General features: G+C 35.1%; 1 protein-coding gene across 1 annotated transcript in view; it reads left to right on the forward strand.

Moving 5' to 3' along the window:
- CSTF3 (cleavage stimulation factor subunit 3) overlaps nucleotides 1-25,145 on the forward strand; it is a 77,682-nt gene that overhangs the window by 38,415 nt on the left and 14,122 nt on the right. Inside the window, exons 4-13 of the mRNA XM_037999536.2 lie at nucleotides 15,038-15,070; nucleotides 15,446-15,543; nucleotides 17,410-17,476; nucleotides 17,558-17,592; nucleotides 17,799-17,925; nucleotides 20,304-20,381; nucleotides 21,143-21,305; nucleotides 23,707-23,816; nucleotides 24,268-24,384; nucleotides 24,654-24,728. Coding sequence (XP_037855464.1) covers nucleotides 15,038-15,070; nucleotides 15,446-15,543; nucleotides 17,410-17,476; nucleotides 17,558-17,592; nucleotides 17,799-17,925; nucleotides 20,304-20,381; nucleotides 21,143-21,305; nucleotides 23,707-23,816; nucleotides 24,268-24,384; nucleotides 24,654-24,728 — 903 coding nt within the window. The remainder of the gene's footprint in view (nucleotides 1-15,037; nucleotides 15,071-15,445; nucleotides 15,544-17,409; nucleotides 17,477-17,557; nucleotides 17,593-17,798; nucleotides 17,926-20,303; nucleotides 20,382-21,142; nucleotides 21,306-23,706; nucleotides 23,817-24,267; nucleotides 24,385-24,653; nucleotides 24,729-25,145) is intronic.

Raw genomic sequence — 25,145 nt, forward strand, 5'->3', positions numbered from 1 at the left:
AGGTTGTCATAGTTTTAAATCCCATTGATAATCCTGTAAAAGGCCCATTTTCCCAAATCCTCTTTACACAATATTTTATACTCTTAATTTTTGCCAGTACTTATAGGTAAAAAATGGTCATCTCGATGTGATTTTCATTTGCATTTCTCTTATGAATGAGATTGAGCATATTTTCATTTTTAAGAGCCCTTTGGATTTCTGTTTCTGAGAACTAATCTCTCTAGTCTGTTTTTCTGGGTTTTTTTTTGTCTTTATAAGAGCACATTAGGGAAGTTAAGGAAACTTAATGTTAGCACAATTTCCTATTTAGAAGTTGAAATAATTTTGATAAAACATTTAAATAATGTTATATTTATTGCTTTACCTGTTTTTCTCATTGTCAGAATGGAAGGAATGATAAATATGTTCTGAGATAAAAGAACATACTTTGTTGTTTTGATGTTCTTACTGACCTGTTTTTACATACTTTTCTTTTCTTTTTTTTTTGAGACAGGATCTCACTATGTTGTCCAGGCTGGAGTGCAGTGGTGTGATCACGGCTCAGTGCAGCCTCCACCTCCTAGGCTCCAGCAATCCTCCCACCTCAGCCCCTCAAGTAGCTGGGACTACAGGTGCACACCACCATGCCCAACTAATTTTTGTATTTTTTTGTAGAGACAGGGTCTTGCTTTGTGCCTAGGCTAGTCTTGAACTCCTGGATTCAATCTAACCACCAGCCTTGGCCTCCCAAAGTGCTAGGATTACAGGCTTGAGCCACCATGCTCGGCCTATATTTTTCTTTCAAATGTATGTTTTGTGCTTAAGTATTTCTTTTGTTGGCCAAACCTCTTATTTCCCATTTAAATTAAGTCTTAATGTTTGCAAATTATTTTTTCATCTTTTTAAGCTTTTTATATTGCATCTCAACATTAGACATGAGGAGACTCACATACTCATATAATGAAAATAGTTTTGTGTATATATATATTTTTTTTTCCTGAAACTGATTTGCCTGTGAAATAGTTATGAAGAGAACTCGTGATTCACATTACAGATTTTCTTGAGCTATTCAGTAAGGTCATGTATATAGAGAATAATAAGGCCATGTATATAGAGACATCAAAATCATGAAGGCTTCTTTCAACAATCAGAGATCCTTTTGAAGTGAGTTTATATATAAGGATTATATTCTATTAACAGTAAACATTTCAAAACCAGTTTTCTTTCCCATTGGTGAACTAATTAAATACTTTATAGAATTTGGTTTTCAACATGCACACTTTGCCATCCAACAGTGTATCTCAATTGTAATTTGAAAGCTCATCCATAGATTATTTTATATCTTGTTTCTGTGCATTTTGCAGTAGGATGATGGGATATGGGGAGAACAGAAAGTCTTTTGTGCCTGTTCTCCTTTCGTTTCTCAGGTTTACGTATTGATTGGGAAAGGGCTGCCAGGAGCTCAGTTTCTTTGAGAAACAGCATTAGGATACTTTTTTGTTGTTGTTTTAATTTTATTTATTTCTTACATGTCACAGCTTTCGACAATCTGATATCTCTACTGACCTGTTATAGTAGTCATGGACAAACTTAGACCTGTATGGTAGAATCAACTAGAAAGAATGGCCATATGTGTTTATTAGATTTGGGGAGCCTTCCACTGCACACTTCATTTGCTGATGGAAGTATCACCACCTTAAACCACAGCTTGCCGTTCAGGTTTTTTTCCCTTCAACTTTCTTTCCATTTTAATGACAGCACCATAAGGGCCTGTTCTTACAGCAGGAATATCAATATAATTTTCATTTGATTCTTGTCTACTAAAGCCTTCATGGCAGCTTTCCATATAGTATTTGAACTTAATTCTTTACCTTTGGTGGCATCACTTTGGAAAATGTCACAAATATATTTAGAGGAAGTAAAATGAAATACAAACATTTCAAACTATATAAATAAAATGCCAGAGAAAATAGGGTATGTTCGTTAAGCCTTTAAATGTGGCCATATTTGGAGAAATGCACTCAGGAATTCATAAAGTTAGGAAAAAGTTTTAAAATCTAATAGGTTATTTTATAAGATAATTTTATAAATGTTCTGGATATAAGTATATAGCTTGAAGCCTTTAGAATAGAGCCAAAATTTCAATTTTGAAACATGCCCATTAGAAAAAAGAAATTCATCTCTAAATCATCTTGATTCTCCTGGAACTTAGTATTTACCTGAATTTTTTCTTTGTTTTTCTTAATTTGTTGCCTATGTCTATTTTTCAAACCTCCAAAATTTGTAATTTCCCATCTTTTACATGGCTATTTGAAGCAGCATTTTTGCTTCAAATAGAAATCATGTTTTCATTCAAGAAAAGCAATGGAAAATAGAATTGATTTGGGTATGCTTATGGAAAGATGTAAATCCTGTGAAAAATCTAACTTTCAAAATCCATATTAGAACTTTAATTATTCCTCCATTTTAGTCTGAATTTACTGATAGTATTATACTTAGCACCCTTTCTAAACCTTTTTATTGAAGTGAGGTTTTAAGTTAATATTTTAACAAGGATTATAGGACTCATAAAGACCTTTCTGTAAAAGTTATACATTTACATTTTTCATTTCCCTTGATATTTAAGACAGTATAATCTAAAATCTGTTTTTGAATGAATATGTAAACAGTAACTGGTAGACTTTTATCCACATTTATTTAGCAATTATTATTGAGTGCTATATGTAAGGCTTTGTTCTAGGTGCTGTGAAATAAAAAACGTTATGCCTTTGTGGAATTTTTTAAATTATGTTGACTCACTTGTTTTCTGAGTAAGCAGAATAATACCTAGATGGACTACTGAGAAAATACACTTATACAGAACCTAAATACATGCACAAATATTATTTTTGGACTTAAATGGTTGAATTTTAAAAGGCAAGCATAATGAAATAATATCAAGTGATTGAAGCTTGGGAGATGGGAGGGAAAATGGAGTTTGTCAAGATTGTTACAAAAAGGAAAACATTTTTCTTAAAAGGGTAATATATGTGTTTTTTATAAGAAAAAAAAGTCTAAGAATGGAGAAAAAAACCATATTCCCACTACTTTTGGACTATAACTTAATCACAGTTAACTTTTCCAGATCTGTCTATAAAACCTTAACTTTTTGTAGCTTGTTTTTTCCACATGGTAGCATATTTTTGTGTTGCTTAGTCTATAAAATCGCTTTTAATGGTGGCACCGTAGTACATCCTATATATATGCTGTTTAACCAGTCCTAATTATCATTTATAGTGTTTCCAGTTTTTGTTTTATAAGAATCTCTTGAATGAATACAATTTTATTTCAATATTTTTACACAGTCATAATTGTTTCTTTAGACCTTTTAGAATTCATATTTTACTATCGAAGGTTGCTGTTGCTGGTGTGATCTTTTGAATTGAGCTGAGTAATGATTTTTTAATCTTTCAGAATTTAAGTAAATATGACCAATGTATAGTTTGTTCAAGAATAGGGAAACAGTGTTGAATAAATATACAATTTTGGTGAAAAAGATGATTATTTGATAAGCATTTTCTAAAGAGGAACTTGGAATTAGGTCACTTCAACAACAAAATAGAAATAAACTATGCATATAGGATTGAGAAGTCTAGAATTGGGTCATAATACAAACGTTGATTGTATGTTCTTGGAAAAAGTGATAGGGTATCAAAAACAGTTGCAGAATATAATTAGAATATAATTTCTGATGTAAAGTTAAAAGTATTAGAGTAGCAGTATTGATAAAAACTAAAGTAGTCTGAGGAATATACTGTGAGTTTTATAGGATGAGGAAATGGGCTATTTCTAGAATTACGCTTCTCTACTGATAGGTAAAAACTAGAGGAGTGGGCAAGTTGCTTAAAAAAATACAGAAAAGCAATCCATTGAATTTGTATCTACTTCATTGTGGAAGCTTAATCCTGTTTTTGAAACGGGATTTTTAAGAAAGGTTAAATGAAGCATTACTCATGATACTGGATATCTAGTATATATGTTATACTTGATTTCATAGCATAAATAAAAGTATAGTTAGAATTAAATTGCCAACAAGAAAGTTACATAGAAAAAATATGTGAACTCATTGGATGCCATTGAAAATTAAGTAAGAGAAATGGTATTCTGATAGGAATCTATCAAAATGAGATTGTATTGATTAGTGAACTAGAATATCTAAAGTAGAGGAAATGACTAAAGGCTTTTGTCCAATGATAATACAATTGCTAATATTTTTAAACAGCAGTTTCCAATTTGTATGTAGTGAGAAGTATAGTAAGAGATGAATGAATTATAAACAGAGTTTTAAGTAAATGGTTTTCTGAACAATTTCCCCTCTACACATTAAAAAATAGTTATGTGACTAATGGAAGATTAACTCAGCAAACAAAAGTGACATGAGATATAATATTTTCTAAAACAATGTATAAAGTCCCTGTAATAATACTAGAGAAGTTATATTGTTTAATATTTTAAGTTTGCCTGGAAGGACTTTTATTAAGACAACAGTTCATAAAAGCTGTAAATTAAGGTAGAAAAGACTATAAGTTGATGTGCAATAAACTAATATTAGACATTTGAAGGAAGCAAATTAGCAATCTACTTGATTACCATTCTGGCTGTGCAGTATGGAATTAATGTAGTTTTTTGTTTTGTTTTTTTAGATCAGAGGCTTATGAACTTGATTTCTTGACTTTCCTGATAGCTGGAGCATCTCAAATGATTGTACACATTTTTTAATCTCCATTTTAATTAACCTTTAGAAAGAAGATCTCTGCCACCCAGCAATTTTGAGGAGTAACAGGGGAGATGACCTAATGGGAGGTAGAGTAGCAAAACCAATTGAGCCATGAATGTTAACTAGTGATTTTGATACTTCTGACCAAATTAGTCACTTTTCTCAAAAAGCAAATACCCTGCTATATTTTTCTTACTCAAAAATTATTCTTTGAAAGATAATGTTTGGCATGGTGTTGAGAAGTTATTTACAGAGTTTAGATGTTTATTAAGTAAAATAGGCTGTCTATAAATGTTAAGTGGTGGTTGTTGATAGATGCTCTATATATTGGGACAAAATCAAATTTGAGCCAAGGTTTTACCTTTGAGATTCTTGACTGAAATTAGTATTGCGTAATTTATCTAGCATTTATTTAACATTTTAAATCCTCATAGGTCTGGCTGAGAATTTGAGAGCATTTAAAAGTAGATTTTAGTATGGGGATGTTTATCAGAGAAAAATACTAATGAATTACTCCAAAGAGAAACTTACTGTTCAAAACCAGCTGTAATTTTCTCTTATAAAAAAAAAAAAAAAAATCCCTAATCTGTCATGAGATTAGAGTTAAAAAAGAAAATGTCCAATTATTTTTTAAAAATCCCAGCTCTCTCCTTTGTGAAATTGTCATGGAAATGAAATGTAACTGAGACAGAAAAATTGTCTCAACCCTTCCAGTGAAAATAGTTTTGGTCAACAGTTACTGTGTGCATTTCTTCCTACTCAGTATATATTTTTTAGATTTCACTTTTTAAATGTACTATGGATATATTTCCATTCAGTATTATAAATATACATCATTGCTTTTAAAGTTCCTGTGTGTTTGTGTGTATATATATCTCATCCTATTGTTTAGACAAAACAATTATTTAGACAAAGCACAATTTAATCATTCTACCTGTTGGTGGTAATAGATTCTCAAATCTTCTGTGTACTCTTTCAGTGAACATCCTCATATATATATATATATATATAGTGCTGAGAGCAGTATAGTATAGTGGTTAAGAGCTCAGTTGTGTGATCTGGGGGAAGTTATTAAATCTCCTCCTTGTGCCTCAGTTTTCTCATCTTTAAGTAGGGAATAATAGTACTTTACCTGAGTGCTGTTTATGGATTAAATGAGTCAATACATATAAAATCTTGGAGCAGTGCTTACAAACATTAAATATTTAATAAATGCTGCTAGTATTAGCAGTATTTGTCACTTTAAATTATAAGAAGCTGAATTGCTTCAACTTTTAAGTGTGTAATAAGCAATGAGTTTCTTATTGCCAGATCCACTTACCTTTCATATACCCTTATTTTTGACCTGTGGCATATTCCACCAGATCCCTTTTTCTTGTAATATTCATCTTTGACTTCATAGATATTATTTTATCCTGTTTTTCTTATATCAGGTACTCTGGGGTTCTCTTTCTTTTTGCTGCCTGGGAATGAATAGTTTGGAGAAATGAGTCTTTGCTTGTCTGAATATTCTCTACTTCAGAGAATATACTTAATGCCTTAGGTATTGTATGCCCTAGATATTGATAAGAAATTTTTTTTTTACAAATGACTCAAATATGCATCTTTAATTCCACTGTCTTATTGATGAAACCAACCCCCTATCTGCTAACTTTAATCAGACAATTTATACCTGAGTTATGTCACCTCAGAATAAACCTAATAAAAAGTAAACTTTACAGCAACTCTCATAACACTTGTTTCCATTTAAAAAAAAATCTGTTGTTCTTCCCTCTACATTACTAGTTTTCTTTCCCTGTTCTGCCTTCTCCGAGCCAAAGCCAGTATTACCCCACTTAAGGATAACAGCAATAGCATCTTATCTATTATAGCTAGTACCTGCTTGTCTCATCCCACGGCACTAGAAGTCACCTCTGTATTCTCCACAACCTGTGTTCCCTAACCTACTTATGAGCCATCTTTTTTCAACTTTCCTCATTGTTTACCTGCCAGGAAAACCTCAGTGGCATTCAGTAAGGTTTTCTGTGTGTCAGATTTAACTCTGCCTTTTTATGCCCTTGGTAATGGACCTTCACCATAATCAGCCAACTTATTTTTCCAATGCGTATTCTTTTTTTCTTGCGTGGATGTCCTCACTATTCCACCGAAAACTAAAGAAACTCATGTTGTTTCATTGACTTGTACAGACTCCTTTTTTTCATTAATGGCCTGGATACTGTCTGCTCAGTGAAGTTTTCCTTGATAACTCTAGTTTGCATGGAACACCTTTTCCTCTGAATCTTATAGGACATAGAGCATACACAAAATAATTTGAATTTAAATTTAGTCCTTTATTGTTTCCATCATTAGTTTTATGTTTTCAGCTAGATCATAAACTCTTTAATAGTTCAGGTCCACATCCCTACTTCCACTTGGTAAATCATAAGGACACATGACAAATAGTTTTTAGTTGGCTTGGGAAAGTGGAAGACTAATTATACCTAATGGTTAGTACAATAAATTAAAATGAAAGTAAATTTAATCTACACTCAAAGATAATCATAGTTTTGTTTAGCACATTTCAATTTTAATCGTAATTGACTATATACTTCACAGTGGTCTATAATTTACACTCACTTTTGACAAGTAGTTCTGTGATATATTTAAGGGCCTGGATAATTGAAAGTTCATAGGACATGAAGAGGTTGTGGCCAACCTGTTATATCTAAATCAGTTTATATTATAGGCATACATTTGTATCTACATATTTATTTATACTTTTAATTCTATAGACAGAATCTCACCATGTTGCCCAGCCTGGTCTCAAATTCCTGGCCTCAAGTGACCTTTACCCTTTGGCCTCCCAAAATGCTGAGATTATAGGCATGAACTACCACACCTGGCATTTATATATATATTTAATATGAAAATACAAATTGCAGAAACAGTACAATTTATCACAGGAAAATTAGGAAGTACAGATAAAATTATTCTTTAGGTAGTGGCTGCCTCCCAAAACATAACCAAAATATAATTCCATGAGTTATGACTTAGTTTAATGTACAACTTTATCTCCAGTGCTAGAAAAGGGACTGTCACATAGTAGGCACATAATTATTTGTCAAATAAAAATGAATTTATTTGCAGACACTGCTTTCCTGATTTCTTTACCTTAAAATTGGGAGTGGGTGGTGGAAAAGGAGAATATTCTGCAACCACTCCAGCATCTAACTTAAAGGCTTGTTTGTAGATCTTAAAATGTCACTCTTCAATATTTCAAAATTCCTTAAAACTAGTTGTATTCTGTAATCTTTCAAGACATTTTTTCAGGCTGTAGGGGATTAGAGAATGGCTGAAAAGAGTAGTGAAAAAGTAAATTAACAGAAGATGAATTTATATTTAGGATTCCATATGCTTTCAGATTTCAGGATTTGGACTAAGCTTTTTGGATAATTAATACAAGTAGAATCAGACAGCTTCTCTGCATCTCAAATTCAGTTTAAGATGATTATCTTAAGTCCCAGAAAAGTTTATGTGCTATACTTTAGAGTAGAAAAGATGCAGGGAACAAATTAGGAATGTGACTCTGCAATTCATTTATTTGTTTATTCATCACATTGTGAACAACTACCATAAGAACTCACTTTAGATGGATCCTAGCCCTGCCTCTGCTTTGTGCCCAGTACTGTCTGAAAACCTAAGTGTTGACTTGTCCCAAATGGTTATTGTGTGAAAACCTACACAAAGTATATAGAGACTTACTTTTTCCTTTAGATTATATAGCTTCTTGGTGTTCCTCTATAGAGTTATGTCAGCTTCATTTATTTATCAATTTTTTTTTTTATATGGAGTTGCGCCCTTGTCCAGGCTGGAGTGCAATAGCACAGTCTTGGTTCACTGCAACCTCCACCTCCCGGGTTCAAGCAGTTCTACTGCCTCAGCCTCCCAAGTAGCTGGGATTACGGGTGCCTGTCATCATGCCCAGCTAATTTTTGTATTTTTAGTAGATATAGGGGTTTCACCATGTTATCCAGGCTGGTCCTGAACTCCTGACCTCAGATGATCCGCCCGCCTCGGCCTCCCAGAGTGCTGTGATTACAGGTGTAAGCCACTGCACCCAGCCTCAAATACGTTTTTAAACCATTTCAAGTTAATTGTATAATGATTCTTATAACTGGTGATTTCAAAAACAGCATACTTTTTAAAACTTTTTATGTTATGGGATTTTTTTTTCTCTAAGGGATAAGGGAAAAAATTGAATTTGAAGAAACCTATCAAAATGCAGTTGACATAGAGTCTTATTTCTCTGGTCAGAAAAATGTGAATTTTTTTTAGGCATTTACATCAGCATTTCATAAAACATCCAATGAAGCATGAAATATGTTCCTAAGATCAGGAAAAACTCATTTATTTTTGAACAACTAAATATGAACAACTAAATATCATGCTTTCTTTAGATCTCAATATAAATATATTCCAGGGAAAGGACATGGCTAATCTAAACTGTTAAAAATAGATGTTAGTCAAAGGTTCATTAGACCTTTTCTGGCAAAGTTAACACTTTACAAAATTAAATAATTAATTTTGTTTTAACCTATTAAGTAATAGGTGATCATTAGTTCCAATAATTTACCTGAGGATAGTTTTAGTTCCAAAAGATTAGTGATGACCAATTAATGCTTGGGAAATAATTGTGGAAGTTAAACAAAGGCCTGGAAATACGAAGTATTCAAAAGTGTCAGGAAAAGATCTGTGTTTACTCAATATGTTATACTTGTTTTACTCTTCCTAAGATAACCACTGATTTTTTTTTTTTTTTAAATAGAGATGGGGTCTTGCTATGTTGCCAAGGCTGGTCTCAAACTCCTGGGCTCAAGAGATCCACTCACCTCACCTCAGCCTTCCAAAGTGCTGGGATTATAGGCGTGAGCCACTGCGCCTGGCCGATAACCACTGATTTGAATGCAATTAAACTTAAAGGTTAATTGATCTTGATATTGCTATTCTAATTATCATACTCTTCTATTAAAAAAATAATAGGAAGTTGGCAATTTAAAAAATGTATTATTTTTTCTCTATAGACACTTTTCATATCTTTTTAAAATTTGGATAATTGATTAAAAAGGTAATGCAGTTGACAAATTTTTATGATAAAAAGTAGGTGTACCAGAAGGATCAGTATTTGTTTTTTGTTTGCTTGTTTTAGACAGGGTCTTGCTCTGTCACCCAGACTGAAAATCTAATGGTGTGATCATAGCACACTACAGCCTCAAACTTCTGGGCTCAAGCAATCCTCCCACCTCAGCCTCCCAAGCAATTGGGACTACAGGCATATGCCACTGCACCTGGCTTGAAGTTAATTTTTATTAAGAGCCTCTGTCATTGAAAATTATACACTACTTTTAATAGATTAAATATAATCAAATCTTAGTAAGTTTTGCAAAATTATTTGTATGCACATAATTGTATGTATGTATGTATTTATTTGAGACAAAGTCTCACTCTGTTGCCCAAGCTGGAGTGCAGTGGCACGATCTCTGCTCACTGCAACCTCCACCTCCCAGGTTCAAGTGATTCTCCTGCCTCAGCCTCCCGAATAGCCGGGACTACAGGCATGCACCACCATGGCTGGCTAATTTTTCTATTTTTAGTAGAGACAGAGTTTCACTATGTTGGCCAGGCTGGTCTTGAACTCCTGGCCTCAAGCATTCCACCCGCCTCAGCTTCCCAAAGTGCTGGGATTACAGGTGTGAGCCACCGCACCTGGCCTATAGTGGTCTTTAAATGAAGACATTTTCTATTGACTAATGACAGGAAGTTCTGAGAATCCCAAGTGTCAAAACAAAGTAATCTTAAGTATCAAGAATTTTTTATTTTTAGAATTTAAACCAAGATTTGATTATCAGGTAGAATGGATTCCTGTACAAATACACGTAACTATGAAAAATATATTTAAGAATACTTAACTCATAGGTAAGATTTTTCATATAGAAGTAAGTAATACATAGGATAATAATCTTTTAAAGAAGGAAAATGGACTAGTGGTGGGATGGCTAAAGAACAGGGTATTGGTGTGCTAGCCTCACCAATAATGGCATTTGAATATGGCCTGCACTTTTCCTCTGCATCAAATGGGCCAATTATCGTAACACCACTGCTCTTTCTGGCTATTTGGTTTACATAGCTCTGTTTAGAGAAGATGTAATGAAAAGTTTATACTCCTTTAGTTCATAGCTTTGTTGACTAGTATGATTTATGGGCACCTGGAACATCTAGATGCTTTATATTCTTTTTAATTCTTGATAACCCTTTGAAATGGATGTTGTTATTCCCATTTTATAGGTGGAAAAGCTGATACTGTAAGAGAGTAAGTAACTGATGCAATGTGATCAATTATTTTCATTTTACCACATTGCAGATTTAATCTCCAAAGCACATTGATGATTTTTTTTTTTTTCCACACAGAGTTTTGCTCTTGTCGCCCAGGCTGCAGTGAAATGGCACAATTTCAGTTCACTGCAACCTCCACCTCCTGGGTTCAAGTGATTCTCTTGCCTCAGCCTCCCAAGTAGCTGGGATTACAAGCGTGCGCCACCATGCCCAGCTAATTTTTGTATTTTTAGCAGAGACGGGGTTACATCATGTAGGCCAGGCTGGTCTCGAATTCCTGACCTCAGGTGATCTGCCTGCCTCGGCCTCCCAAAGTGCTAGGATTATAGGCGTGAGCCACTGTGCCTGGTCGATGATTTCTAAAAGTATTTTTTAAATGAATGATGTTTAAAAAAATAATGAGATTATAGCTATTGTGGTAAGGCCACCAGTACCAGTTCTGTAGAAGGCCTCTCAAATAATATTTACTGGTTCCATTAATGAATGACAATCAGTGGCCACATACTAGAGATCAGAGATTTTTTCTGTAGTAGTCAAAAGTGTCTTTCTACATACATTTATTGGGCTAATACCAGTTTACCAATTAAAGAAATAATTGATGAATCCAAGATACAGGACCACTTTGTTGGGGAGGGGTATGTAAAATTTGGTTATTTCATAGGTATACATAATAGACACAATTTTTACTGAAATGCATAGATGATAGTAAAATCTTTTTCCTTGTCCCTATTTTTGCATCCACCCATATCACCCTGCCAACCATAATTATGTTTAACAACCTTGTGGATATTCCTTATTTTTCTCTATGCTAATATATATAAACATATATAGGATTTATTTTTAGTTATTTTGTAGAGATAGATTATATAAATTTTACTCTTTTCATTCGATAACATCTTGTGGCAATCCCTCCCAATTACTTGTTAAAGCTGAATACATAATATTCCATGATGTGGATGCATCATAATTTATTAAACTATTTCCCCACTGGTGGACATTTGATTTTTAAACTGTTTTTGCTACTACATAAAGTTTACAGTAAATAACCTTGTACAAATACCTCTCTATTCTGTTGCTTTTATTTTTATTATTATTATTTTTTTAGACGGAGTCTCACTCTCGTCTAGGCTGGAGTGCAGTGGTGGATTATCAGCTCACTGCAACCTCCACCTCCCAGGTTCAAGTGATTCTCCTGCCTCAACCTCCTGAGTAGCTGGGATTACAGGCACCCGCCACTATGTCCAGCTAATTTTTTGTATTTTTAGTAGACACAGGGTTTCACCATGTTGGCCAGGCTGGTCTTGAACTGATCTTGTGCTTTGCCTGCCTCGGCCTCCCAAAGTGCTGGGATTACAGGTGTGAGCCACCGTGCCCGGCCTGCTTTTTACTTTTATAATATAGATCCCAGGAGTGGAATTCCTGGGTCAAAAGATACATTTTTTTTTTTTTTTTTATTAGAATAGCTGTTACTAATGGCTTTCCATAAAGGCTGTAACAATTCATATTTCCTCCAGCTGTGTGTGAAGTGCCTTTTCATTACATGGCTTCAGTAGTGTTAATAACTTTGTAAGTTTTTACCATTCTAATGGTTGTTAAGTAATATCTATTATTTTAATTTGTCTTTCTCACATTGGAGGTTTACACATTGTCATATAGCTTTCAACCATTTACATTTTCTCTTCTGGGAATTAACTATTAATATTCTATGACTGTTTTCCCAATGGGTAGCTTTGGTTTTCCTGACCAGTTGTGTGAACTATATATAATCTCACCTGCACCTGGGAAGCTGGTGACTTAAACTCATCCTACTTTATTCCCATTCTCAACTCAGCCTATTTACCTCTACTAAGCCAAGCAGCCGAATGCAAGGAAGCCTCAGGTTCTATGGGAATCTCACAGAAGAGGCCCAGTAGAGAGCCTAGGGAAAGGACTAAGAAGCTAACCCGTAGAAAATTTGGAACCCCTCAAATGTCTCTACCCCAGACATATGTTGACATCAGCCTGGCCTCTTGGAAATCAAAAAGGATCAAAACAGGCAGGCTGAGTCCTCCCTACTCTTGAGCAGAGATTTCTTTCTGGTTTCTTGGCAGAGGACTAGCAGCAGCTTGTTTGCTGCCTACACCTGCTACACAGCTGTCATGGTAGAGAAGGGTCAATTTCTGCTACTTTAGGACTGCCAACACAGCTTCAGTGAATAGACAGGAAAAAATAACAGCACATCTGAAGGATCCAGCAACCAGAAAGGAATATAAACTAAAAGTATCAGATCCCTAACAAAATAGAGCTACTAGAGGAGAAATACAACTGGAACAAAGTAATATGAACACAGGATTCAAAGTGCTGTATTAAAAACTCTGGAGTCAAAAACCATTATGTATGAACCAAATATAGTAATAGGCTAAGTGGAAGAGAATAGTCACATGGAGCCCTAAATGAATTGCCTGTAAGATCTACTGGACAAACTATTTTAACACCTTGAGCAAAAATTCAAAGGAAGGGTAAAGATAACAGAGTTCAAGGATGGAACCAGGAGATCTAACATACATAGTTCTAGAAGGAGAAAAAGGAACAAATGGAAGAGAGACACTTATTCTTGAGCTAAAAACCCTGAGTATATGGGTTCAAAGGGCATGCTGAGTTCCAAGCAGGTTTGTGGTAATAAATGATAGTTAGTGCTCAACCTACTAGGCAATATTCTAAACGTTTCACATTTATTAACTCATTGAGTCCTCAGAATAGCCCTAACAAAGTAGCTATTATTATCCCCCTTAATCAGCTGAGGGAAAAAGAGGTTAAGTAGATAGCCAGATTGTGAACCTAAGAGGTCTGACTTCAGAGCCTTGATTGAACTGCTTCACAGTACAAAGAGCTGTGTTTAAGTGTGTGCTAAAATTTATGAACTCTGAAGATCAAGATTAAAAAGTCCAGAAAGAAAACAAGTTATCAGCAAAAGCAGAAGAGACTGTCATCAGCATTCTCACCTGCAGCAGCTTAAGCCATAAAACTGGGAATACTTTATTACTGTACTACTTGAGATAAAAGGACCAAAACTTCTCTAATCAGCCAAAATTTGTATTTACCTATCTGGGTGAAACAGATTTGCTGATTAACACAGTTGAGCACCTAACCCCACCCACTATGTGATGAAAATCCTCAAAGAAAAGAGAAATCTAAAGTATTTAATCTTGGTCTTTTCACATGCTATTTCTCCTGCCTGGAATAACTCTTCCCTTTCTTCACCAAATACCTCAGATTCTCCTAGAAAAAGTTATCTTTTTCCAGGAAATCTTTTGCAATTTCCCTGAGTCTAAGTCTTTTGCTCTTCCAAAATGCTCCTGTAGCACCCAGTACTTTCTTCATTTTAGCACTTAATCATAATATCTTACAATGACCTTCTATTTTCCCCGTAAGACTGTAAGCTCTATGAGGGCAGGGGCAGACCTGTCTTGTTGACAGTGGTAGCACCCACGCCTAGCACAATATCTGCAATATAGTAGGTTGATGGTGTGACTGAATGTTGTATGTAGTCCAAATTTGCAAATCTTTTTTGGCACTCAGATTGTTCTGGTAGCTATTCAGGGAAAGGAAAGCCTTAAGTTTTTCTTCAGTGGATATACATAAAGTCCTATTCAGGTAGACCTATCAGGTATGTATATATTTCTGTATTCATCTCATGACTATTTTACAGAATTTTATTAAATTCACAAAATTTCTATGTAAATGAATGTATGAAAATCCATATAGATTCCATTTACACAGGTATATTTGCAATGCATTTTACCCATGTTTGCTTCACACTTCTGTTATTTTTGAAGAACAAAATTAATAAGAAAGTATAGGGATGCATTTCCAAAGTTGGTTAAAAATTGGTCAAAAATTCAAATTGATGCTCTAAAAAGCAGTATTAATTCTATATTTTCTGTTTCTCTTCAGATTAAAGCTAAAAATTATGACAAGGTTGAAAAGGTGAGTCCTCAAATACTTTAAATTTTATATTGAAGTTTAACTTAAAACCTAGTATGTATAAGACAAATGTTAACAATAATTGAATCTAGATTGTGATTTTTTACAAGTTAATTATAGTTACTCAACTTTTTTATATGCTTAAAAATGTTCATCATAAAAATTTTGGAAAGGAAAAGAAAATAATTATACTCCCCTGACAAATCATGAGAAGCATTTTAATTATCTGAACTGAAAATGGGGAAATTATTTGCCTTTTATTTATAAGAAGAGAAATTCGTAAAGGGAGCTGAATTTGTGTTTTTAATGTTTCATTTCATCTATGTCCATATGAAATTTATTTAACTGGATTCTGATAATATATTCTTGTATTTAAAGCTATTTCAGAGATGCCTTATGAAGGTTTTGCACATTGATTTATGGAAGTGTTATCTTTCATATGTCCGAGAAACCAAGGGTAAACTACCAAGTTACAAGTAAGTGAAACCAGGATCTTAAGAATGCAAGTCATCTCCAGGCACACAGTTAATCCCACATAAACTCACACCTTCTGTTAGCTCCAGTTGGGAAGAAATATCAGGATTTGAAAAGTCAGGATTTTCTAAGAAATTAGTAACCTTGAAAAAAGTACTTCAAAGAAAGTCACTGGCCATGAGTCTTACTCTGGAGAATTGAATCGCCCAAGCCCTTTCTATACTGAAACACTGTATATTTGCAACACCAAACCACTTTGTTGGCAGACTTGTCAAATTTTTTCAAAAACCATCTTCATACTTGTGCTAGTACCACTTTTGGCAGGTCAGGTCACAATGCAATATGCTACTTAAGTGATCTAAGGGGTCTCTGACAATTATAGTGATCTAAGGGGTCTCTGACAGTTGTATTGAAAAGTTACCATCCCCACTGCAAATTATACCCACCTCCCCATCTTTGCCAAATCTAAATAATAGACCTTCTTCTGAGGTGCCATTTTTCTATGTAACTAACAGTCAAGTTATGTCTATTACTAAAATTCTGTCTTTATTGTCTTTTCCGGATTATATTTCTTGCTATGATTTTTGTGTTTTGAGACAGTTTCAGCTCTGTCGTACAGGCTTGAGTGCAGTGGCACAATCACAGGTTCACTGTAACCTCAACCTCTTGGGCTCATGCGATCCTCCCACCTCAGCCTTCCAAGTAGATGGGACTACAGGCACGAGCGGCCACACCTGGCTGATTTTTTTTCTATTTTTTTGTAGAGATGGGGTCTCCTTATGTTTGAGACTCCAAACATAGCAGGGTCTCAAGTGTAGGCTAATGTCCCTAGGCTGGTCTCAAACTACTGGGCTCAAGCAGTTCTCCTGCCTCAGCCTCCCAAAATGCTGGAATTATAGGCATAAACCACAACATCTGGTCTGTTTATACTTTATTGTGTTATATTGAAGTGGAAGTTCTTTTTCCCTAATGTACCCTTTACATTTTAACATAAGTAGCATTTTAATAAAATTATACTTTCCAGATTTCTACATTTTACTTTAGAGCTAATAGATCTTCAGACTTAATGTATCATTAATAAAGGAACCACAAATTTCCACATTTGAATCTGCTATGTATAGAGTTATGCAACTTAAAGGATATAAATATAAGACATGAGCCTTATTTTTGATAAACTCACAAGCAGTAGATAAAGGAAACAATTTATGATACTGACAAGCTTAACATCAAATAATGACTTTATATACTTACAAAGATGTCTTTAATTTTTGTTTATAGAAAATGTTCAAATGTTGTTCTGATCCTGTGATCAGAAGCTACGTTTTACTTATAAGTACATTATTTATTTATTTATTTATTTATTTATTTATAGAGACGAGGTCTCACTGTGTTGACCAGGCTTGTCTCCAACTCCTGGCCTCAGATGATCCTCTTGCCTTAGCCTCCCAAAGCATTGAGATTACAGGAGTGAACCACTATACCTATGTTCAAATAATAATTTATATTTCATTTTTTTTAGAGACAGCATCTTGCTCTGTCACCCAGGCTGCAGTATAATGGTGCATTCATAACTCACTGTAACCTTTAAATCCTGGGCTGAAGCAATCCTCCCACCTCAGCCTTCCGAGTAGCTAGGATTACAGATGCACACCACCACGCCCAGCTAATTTTTAAAATTTTTATGTTTTTAGAGACTGGGTTTTGCTATGTTGCACAGGCAGGTCTTGAACTCTGGGTCTAAGTGATCCTTCTGCCCCGGCCTCCCAAAGCAATGGGATTACAGGCATGAGCCACCATGTCTGACCTAATTGTAGATAAATTTTAATAACAAAAGAATTTAAAAACCACGTCTTTCATGTTCATTTCAGAGAAAAAATGGCTCAAGCATATGACTTTGCACTGGATAAAATTGGAATGGAAATTATGTCCTATCAGGTAGAGTTAAAACTTTTTAATATATGCACTTCAATGTGAAAATACCAAGAAAGATATTAACATTTTATTTTTATTTCTTAGATTTGGGTGGATTACATCAATTTCCTAAAAGGCGTGTAAGTATTTGTGTGTATATATACATACATATACATATATATATATAAACAGTTGATTTAGCTAAAATATAATTTTTAGTTCTTTGAGAAATCTCCATACTATTTTCCATAGAGTTGTTCTTTGGGTAGATATCCAGTAGTGAGATTGCTGGGTTGAATGAGATTTAGCTATAATATAATTGATGGCATTTCTTATACAATCTCAGGGAAGCTGTAGGATCTTATGCAGAAAATCAAAGAATAACAGCTGTCCGAAGAGTTTATCAACGAGGTTGTGTTAATCCGATGATCAACATTGAACAACTCTGGAGAGACTATAACAAGTATGAAGAGGTAAATTAGGTCAGAGTAGTTGTTTATTTTCAAGCCATTTTGATTTTTATGCATTGTGGATTTGTAGATTATAGCTTTTCTATATCATTGTTACACATTTCTTTATTGATTGTAATGAAAGCACTATAATGTTTTTGCAAGGTTTTAAGAGTCTCCATATTAGTGTTATTTTTTAGAGGATACTCTGAAGAACAATAGTTCTTATAAAACTATTTTTTTCCTGCGCTAAGCCGTGTCCACACATTCACACACACACATACACATTGCCATTGACCTATAAAACAGTACCTTTTGGGAATTATGTTTCCAATAGTACCTTTTAGGAATTATTTTTTAGTTGCTGTGCACCTCTATCACCTGATTACAGTGATGTGATTATTGGTTTGAATTTGTGAGGTGTGTGGCTACAATCCAAGATCTTTGTGTTATTGGTATCTGCTTTTAATAACTGAGCTAATCAATCTGAATACATAAATACACATGCCAAATAAGCTCTAGCGTTAAAAGGAAGTTCCTTGGCTGGGCATGGTGGCTTACACTTGTAATCCCAGCACTTTGGGAGGCCGAGAGATATAAGGATTGCCTGAGCCCAGTAGTTTGAGACCAGCCTGGGCAAGATGGTGAGACCCCCATCTCTAAAGAGAAAAGAAGAAAGTTCTTCGTATGTATATTGTGATTTCGAAGAACTATATAGGGTAGTGAAATTGTTCCCTCACAGGCATCAGCTGTGGTTTTCAAACTTTATGGTTTTTGGATTTTAAAAATTATTGAAGATCACAAAGAATTTTTTATTTTTATTTTTTTGAGACAGGGTCTTACTTTGTCACCCAGGCTAGAGTGCAGTGGCATAGTCGCAGCTCATTGCAGTCTCAACTTCCTGGGCTCAGGTGATTCTCCCACCTCAGCCTCCCAGGTAGCTAAGACTACAGGCATGCGCCACCACTCTCAAGCTAATTTTTTGTAGAGATGGGGTTTCTCCATGTTTCTCTGGCTGGCCTTGAACTCCTGAGCTCAAGCATTTCACCTGCCTTGGCCTCCCAAAATGTAATCGAGATTACAGGCACGAGCCACCATGCCTGACCAAAAACTGTATTTTCTAAAACAAAAAATGTAGTTAGAAGAGTGGCATTATTTTATATTTTCACAAATCTCTTTCATGTCTAGTTTAATAGAAAACAGCTGGATTTTCACATCTGCTTCCATTCAGTGTGTTACATACTAAATGTCACGTAGCCTCTGTAAAACTCCTGTATTTTTATGAGAGACGCAAATAATGTCTTAGTATTATAATGACAACTATTTTGATCTCATGGACTCCCTGAAAGGGTCTTAGAATCCTTGGAGTACTCACTGAATGGTAATGTTTATCTTTCCTTGCTACTTCTGTTTGTCTCTTTAAAAAGTGTTATACAACAGAACTAGTTAGAAAAGGGCTATTAGCCAGGTGTGATGGCTCATGCCTGTAATCCCAGCACTTTGGGGGGCTGAAGTGGGAGGACTGCCTAAGACCAGGAGTTTGAGGCCAGCCCAGGCAACATAGCAAGACTACGTCTCAACAACAAAAAATTTTTTTAATGAGCCAGACCTAGCAGGATACACCTGTAGTCCTATGTCAGGAGGCTGAGGCAGGAGGATTACTTGAGCCCAGGAGTTTAAGGTTCCAGTGAGTTAGGATGGCGCCACTGCACTCTAGCCTGGGTGACAGAGGAAGACTCTGTCTATAAAAAAGAAAAAGGGCTATCAAAGTCAAACCATGGCTATTCACCCAGATGAATCTGTACATTTTTTTTTTTTTTTTTTTTTTTGAGACGGAGTCTCGCTCTGTCGCCCAGGCTGGAGTGCAATAGCACGATCTTGGCTCACTGCAACCTCTGCCTCGCCAGTTCAAGCAATTCTCCTGCCTCAGGCTCCCAAGTGGTTGGGATTACAGGTGCACGCCACCACACCCAGCTAATTTTTTTGTATTTTTAGTAGAAACGGGGTTTCACCTTGTTGGCCAGGCTGGTCACGAACTCCTGACCTCAAGTGATCCACCCAACTCAGCCTCCTATACAGGCATGAGCCATGTCATTTTTTTTTAGTAGAATCTTATATGAAATAATTGACCCTTTTCAAATGATTCTATCTTTAAAAGTTCCTGATAAATGGAAACTTACTGCCAGCTCATAAGACGTAAGCACATCCTCCTTAATCTTTGAAATGTATAATGTGATTGAACCTTTTTTTTCCTGCTTTTCATGAGCTGTATGAACCTTTATTAAACAAGAAATCTTTTAAAATAAAGAATTTAAAGTTATTTAGTAAATGAATAAATTAACTGTATTGTGCTAATTTTAAAGAAACTATACTTAATTTTAAAATATTTTTGTTTTTTCTAGGGTATCAATATTCATTTAGCTAAAAAAATGATTGAAGATCGGAGTAGAGATTATATGAATGCTAGACGTGTAGCAAAGGTATGGAATTCCATCCATCTATTTTAATGATTATTATGAACCTGTTGTTTACAGGAGAGCTTTCCCTGTCTGGTATTACTTTTGATATTTTCAATCATTAGCAGTCTTAACAGCAATTAATTGCAAAGTCTGAGGAGATGACATATTTGAAATGAAATATCTCTTTGTACGAACAAAATATAATAAATTGGGTTTAGAAGAAATTATTTTTTAAAATATGGAAACAGGACATAGAGATAAGACTCTACTTAGAATTGATGAAGTAATTCTTTTCCCTCTCTTATTTGGGTTTGTCTGAATATTGTATTATTCTGTGATCTAATAACATAGCTCTCAGTGACACATTTTGATTGTGTGCATACCTTTCCATTCATTGACACTCTTAGAAGTTAGGAAAAATAGCCTATTAATATAAACTACTGAAATTGTAGAAGGCAGTTTCTCCAAAGATGGCAATAATAAATGCCACCAGATCTTCAATTCTATTGATCTGTCAACTCTTATATCCTGTAAAGTAACCTCCTAGATCACTTATAGAGAGGGCCCATGGGTGTTTTGTTCACCCACTCCTGGGAACCTGTTCTTGAGTGGATAATACTCTCATCTTTCCTCTACTCTTAAGTAGTTTTCAGATTATATTAACAAAGTGGTATTTGGAAAAAGTAGGCATTTTGAACAGTCTTCCAAACTGATCTACCCCATCCCCCATACATCCGAGTTGTTCCTGGCTCACCAAAGAATTCTAAATGCTTGTTGTCTAGGAATATGAGACAGTAATGAAAGGCTTGGACCGTAATGCTCCCTCGGTGCCTCCTCAGAATACTCCTCAAGAAGCTCAACAAGTAGATATGTGGAAGAAATATATACAGTGGGAAAAGAGCAACCCTCTTCGTACAGAGGATCAGACCCTTATAACAAAAAGAGGTAACAAGATTAACCCTCATGACTTCAGTTACATGTATGTTAGGCCACTTGGTATCCCCATAGGTTACCAAAACTTTTTTACCCATAATCTTTTTTTCTTTTGTTCTTCAGATTCAATAATTCCTATAGATCTATCTCCATATTCACTGAACCTTTGTTTTCATCATATGCAGTCTGCAATTAAGCACATCCAGTGAATTCTTCATTTCAGATACAGTATTTTTCAGTTCTATAAATTTCCATGTTAGAAATTTTTTATTTTTTATAGTTCTTTTTTATGGTGTCTATTTCTTAGTTGAGATTCCTTGTTTGTTCATTACCATCTTTTTCTTTATATCTTTGAACATATTTATAACAGTAGTTATAAAGTCTTCATCTGCCAATTCCAACATCTGGGCCTTCAACCACCATGGAGTTTATTTTCTTTGATTGTTTTTTCTCTTGACTGTGGTTTACATTTTCCTATTTCCTGTTTAAATTTTTTCTTTTAGATATTGTAGGAAGGTACAAATGAAACATTGTAAAGACTCTAGATTCTGTCATCTTCCTCTGAAGAATGTTTTATTATTTTAGCAGGAAGTTAAGTATTACTGTCAGATTACTTGGACTTTGTGGAGGCTTGGTTTTATAATATGAAGACAGATCTGTTTTAGTTTTACCCTTAATCTCAGATTAAATACTTTATTCTTGGGACATAGTCTTTACTCCTAAGACAATGAAAAGTCTAAGGTATTTGCCCCAACAAATTCTAAACTTCATCTCTCTTAGTTGCTGAGGTATCTATTCAACTCTTTTCGCCTTCCAGCTTTGTTTTCTGCTGGTCTGGTTGTATCCTTTCCTGTGTATGTACATTTTAGGGATCAGGTGAGGATTTGAGAACATTTATGCCCAGATTTTCAGGCTCTGGCTTTCTCCTTTTGGGGATGTCTCCCCTCAATTTCTAGCTGCTCTCATAGGCCAGAACTCCATGTTACTTCAGGACAGTATGACTGCAGCATTTGACTTGAGTTCTAGCTATCCCAGAAGTGCACGACATGGGCATGCACTTGAAGGGAAAAGCCATATTAAATGTGGATTTCACCTAGTGGTGTTCTACCTTTTTAAGGGCTCAATCTGATTTCTGCTTCTTTTGGTCATTTCCAGTACCTTTAGATAGTTGCTTTTATATTTGTGTTTGTTTATAATTTTTACTTACTGAGGGTTGGTCTGATATAAACTACTATGCCAGTGCCAGACTCTTAATTTGGAGCTTTATGAATTCCTCAATCTTGGCTTGCTGTCTTACTTGTAGGTCTTTGCAAATATTGTTTCCTTTGCCTACGCCATTTTTGTATCTACCCCATCCTTACGCCACTTCATTTATTTGCCTCTGACCAGCTTCATCCCTTCTTCAGGTGTTGTGTTACATGTCAGTTCCTTAGTGAAGCCTTTCTTGAGTCCCTAAACTATGTTAAGTCCTCTTGCTGTAAGTTTTCAGAGTATACTATACTTTCATCATTATAATACTTTTGATCTTTGCTTTCTGTCTATCCTCCCCATTTACTGCAGACTTCTTGAATACAGGAAGTCTTATTCACTTGTATATTCACCGTGCCTTCCACATTCCCTGTCATATAGTTGGTGCTTGATAAGTATTAACTTAGGCTGGGTGCAGTGGCTCACATCTGTAATCCCAGTACTTTGGGAGGCTGGGGTGGGAGGATTGCTTGAGCCCAGGAGTTCAAGACAAGCCTGGGCAACATGGTGAAACCCCGTCTCTATACAAGATTTTTTTTTTTTTTTTTTAAGACGGAGTCTCGCTCTGTCACTCAGGCTGCAGTGCAGTGGCGCGATCTCTGCTCACTGCAAGCTGGCCTCCTGGGTTCACGCCATTCTCCTGCCTCAGCCTCCCGAGTAGCTGGGACTACAGGCGCCCACCACCACACCCAGCTAATTTTTTGCTTTTCAGTAGAGACAGGGTTTCACCATGTTAGCCAGGATGTCTCGATCTCCTGACCTTGTGATCTGCCCGTCTTGGCCTCCCAAAGTGCTGGGATTACAGGTGTGAGCCACCGCACCCGGCCACAAGATTTTAAAAAATAAGCCAGATGTGGTGGCACACACCTGGTCCCAGCTACTTGGGAGGCTAAGGCAGGAAAATCACTTGAGCCCAGGAGGTCGAGGCTGCAGTGAACCATATTTGTGCCACTGCACTCCAGCCTATGTGACAGAGACCCTGCTTCCAAAAATAAAAAAAATTAATAAGTGATGGATAGATGGAGGGAGCTTAGATGGATGATGGTTTTTATTTCTAATTATCATTCATTTTTGAGGATCCTAATTTGGTTATGATACTTATATTGATAGTTTTACAAATAATAATTATTTTAATTGAATGTTGTTTGTTAATTTCTTCCCTTAGTTATGTTTGCTTATGAACAGTGCCTGCTTGTGCTGGGCCATCACCCTGATATTTGGTATGAAGCTGCCCAGTATCTTGAGCAGTCAAGTAAACTGCTTGCAGAAAAGGGAGTAAGTGTTCCTTCCCTATCCCCACTTTGATATATTTGTGGTTTTGATATAGCAATGATTCACTGAAAAATATAACTGAATTTTGGTAGTAAAGCATAAGTATTGAAAATTTAAGCTTACGTTCATATGAATCTTAGTGACACTCATATAATTAGATCGCCTTAGAATTAAACTGGCAATTTTTTAACATATTAAAGTGATGAATCATTTAGAGTACTTGCATGGTTATTTTGTAAGTTAAACTACTGAAGGGAGTTTTTGGAATTTTTTTAGAATCCAGAAATGCATATGTGTTTATGTATGTGTGTGTGTGAATACACATATGTGTGTGTACATACATATATGCTTTCTTAGACACATATAAATAAATAAAATAGATGTAACTATTAATTTTATTCTCTCACAACTATATTAGAATTATTGAAGATGAGCTTTCTTTTTTTTCTCCTAGGATATGAATAATGCCAAATTATTTAGTGACGAAGCTGCTAATATATATGAAAGAGCCATAAGCACTTTATTGAAGAAGAATATGCTTCTTTATTTTGCATATGCAGATTATGAAGAGGTAAGTAAAAATGTTTAAAGCCTTCTTATAATTCAATTTTTTACTGCAGGACTGAACTTTTTTTCTGGCTGGTTGTTTGCCAGGCATATTGCTTTTGGTAGACAGAGATGATGCCAAATGAACAGTTATTAGTTGTCAGCTTATACTATATTTATGCTCAATGGAGATGCCATTGGGGGTGGGAGGTTATAGCTTTTGGACTCCTTAGAGCTCAAATCCTGCTTATTTATGACCATATGTTGATACTCACTTCTTCTCTACCACCTTAGAGTCGCATGAAGTATGAAAAGGTTCACAGTATATATAACAGACTTCTGGCAATTGAGGATATTGACCCAACCTTGGTGAGTAACTTTACAGATCTCTTTTTTCCCACCTTTACAGTCTTATCTAACAAAAAATAATTTAAATTTATATACAGTAAAATTCACTGTTTTTGTTGTATAGTTCTATGAATCTTGACAAATAACATTGAGTCATGGGATCACCACCACAATTAAGATAGAAAACACCTCCACCATCCTCCAAAAATTCCCCCTTGTGACCCTTTTGTAGATATAACCCTTCCCTCTGCCCTTACCTCTGACAATTACTGATCTGTTTTCTGCTAGAATTTCTCTTTTTAATGCAGCAGTATAAAATAGATACAGAGGCACTTTCTCTAACACTTTCTTTGTGATCATGGTTTGAAGCCACTTTATGCCACAGAATTGTTGCTTAATAAATATTTCTTTTTAAATGAGGCAGGAGAAAACAACATC

The sequence above is a fragment of the Chlorocebus sabaeus genome, chromosome 1, assembly GCF_047675955.1.
Source record: "Chlorocebus sabaeus isolate Y175 chromosome 1, mChlSab1.0.hap1, whole genome shotgun sequence".
Classification (NCBI taxonomy): domain Eukaryota; kingdom Metazoa; phylum Chordata; class Mammalia; order Primates; family Cercopithecidae; genus Chlorocebus; species Chlorocebus sabaeus.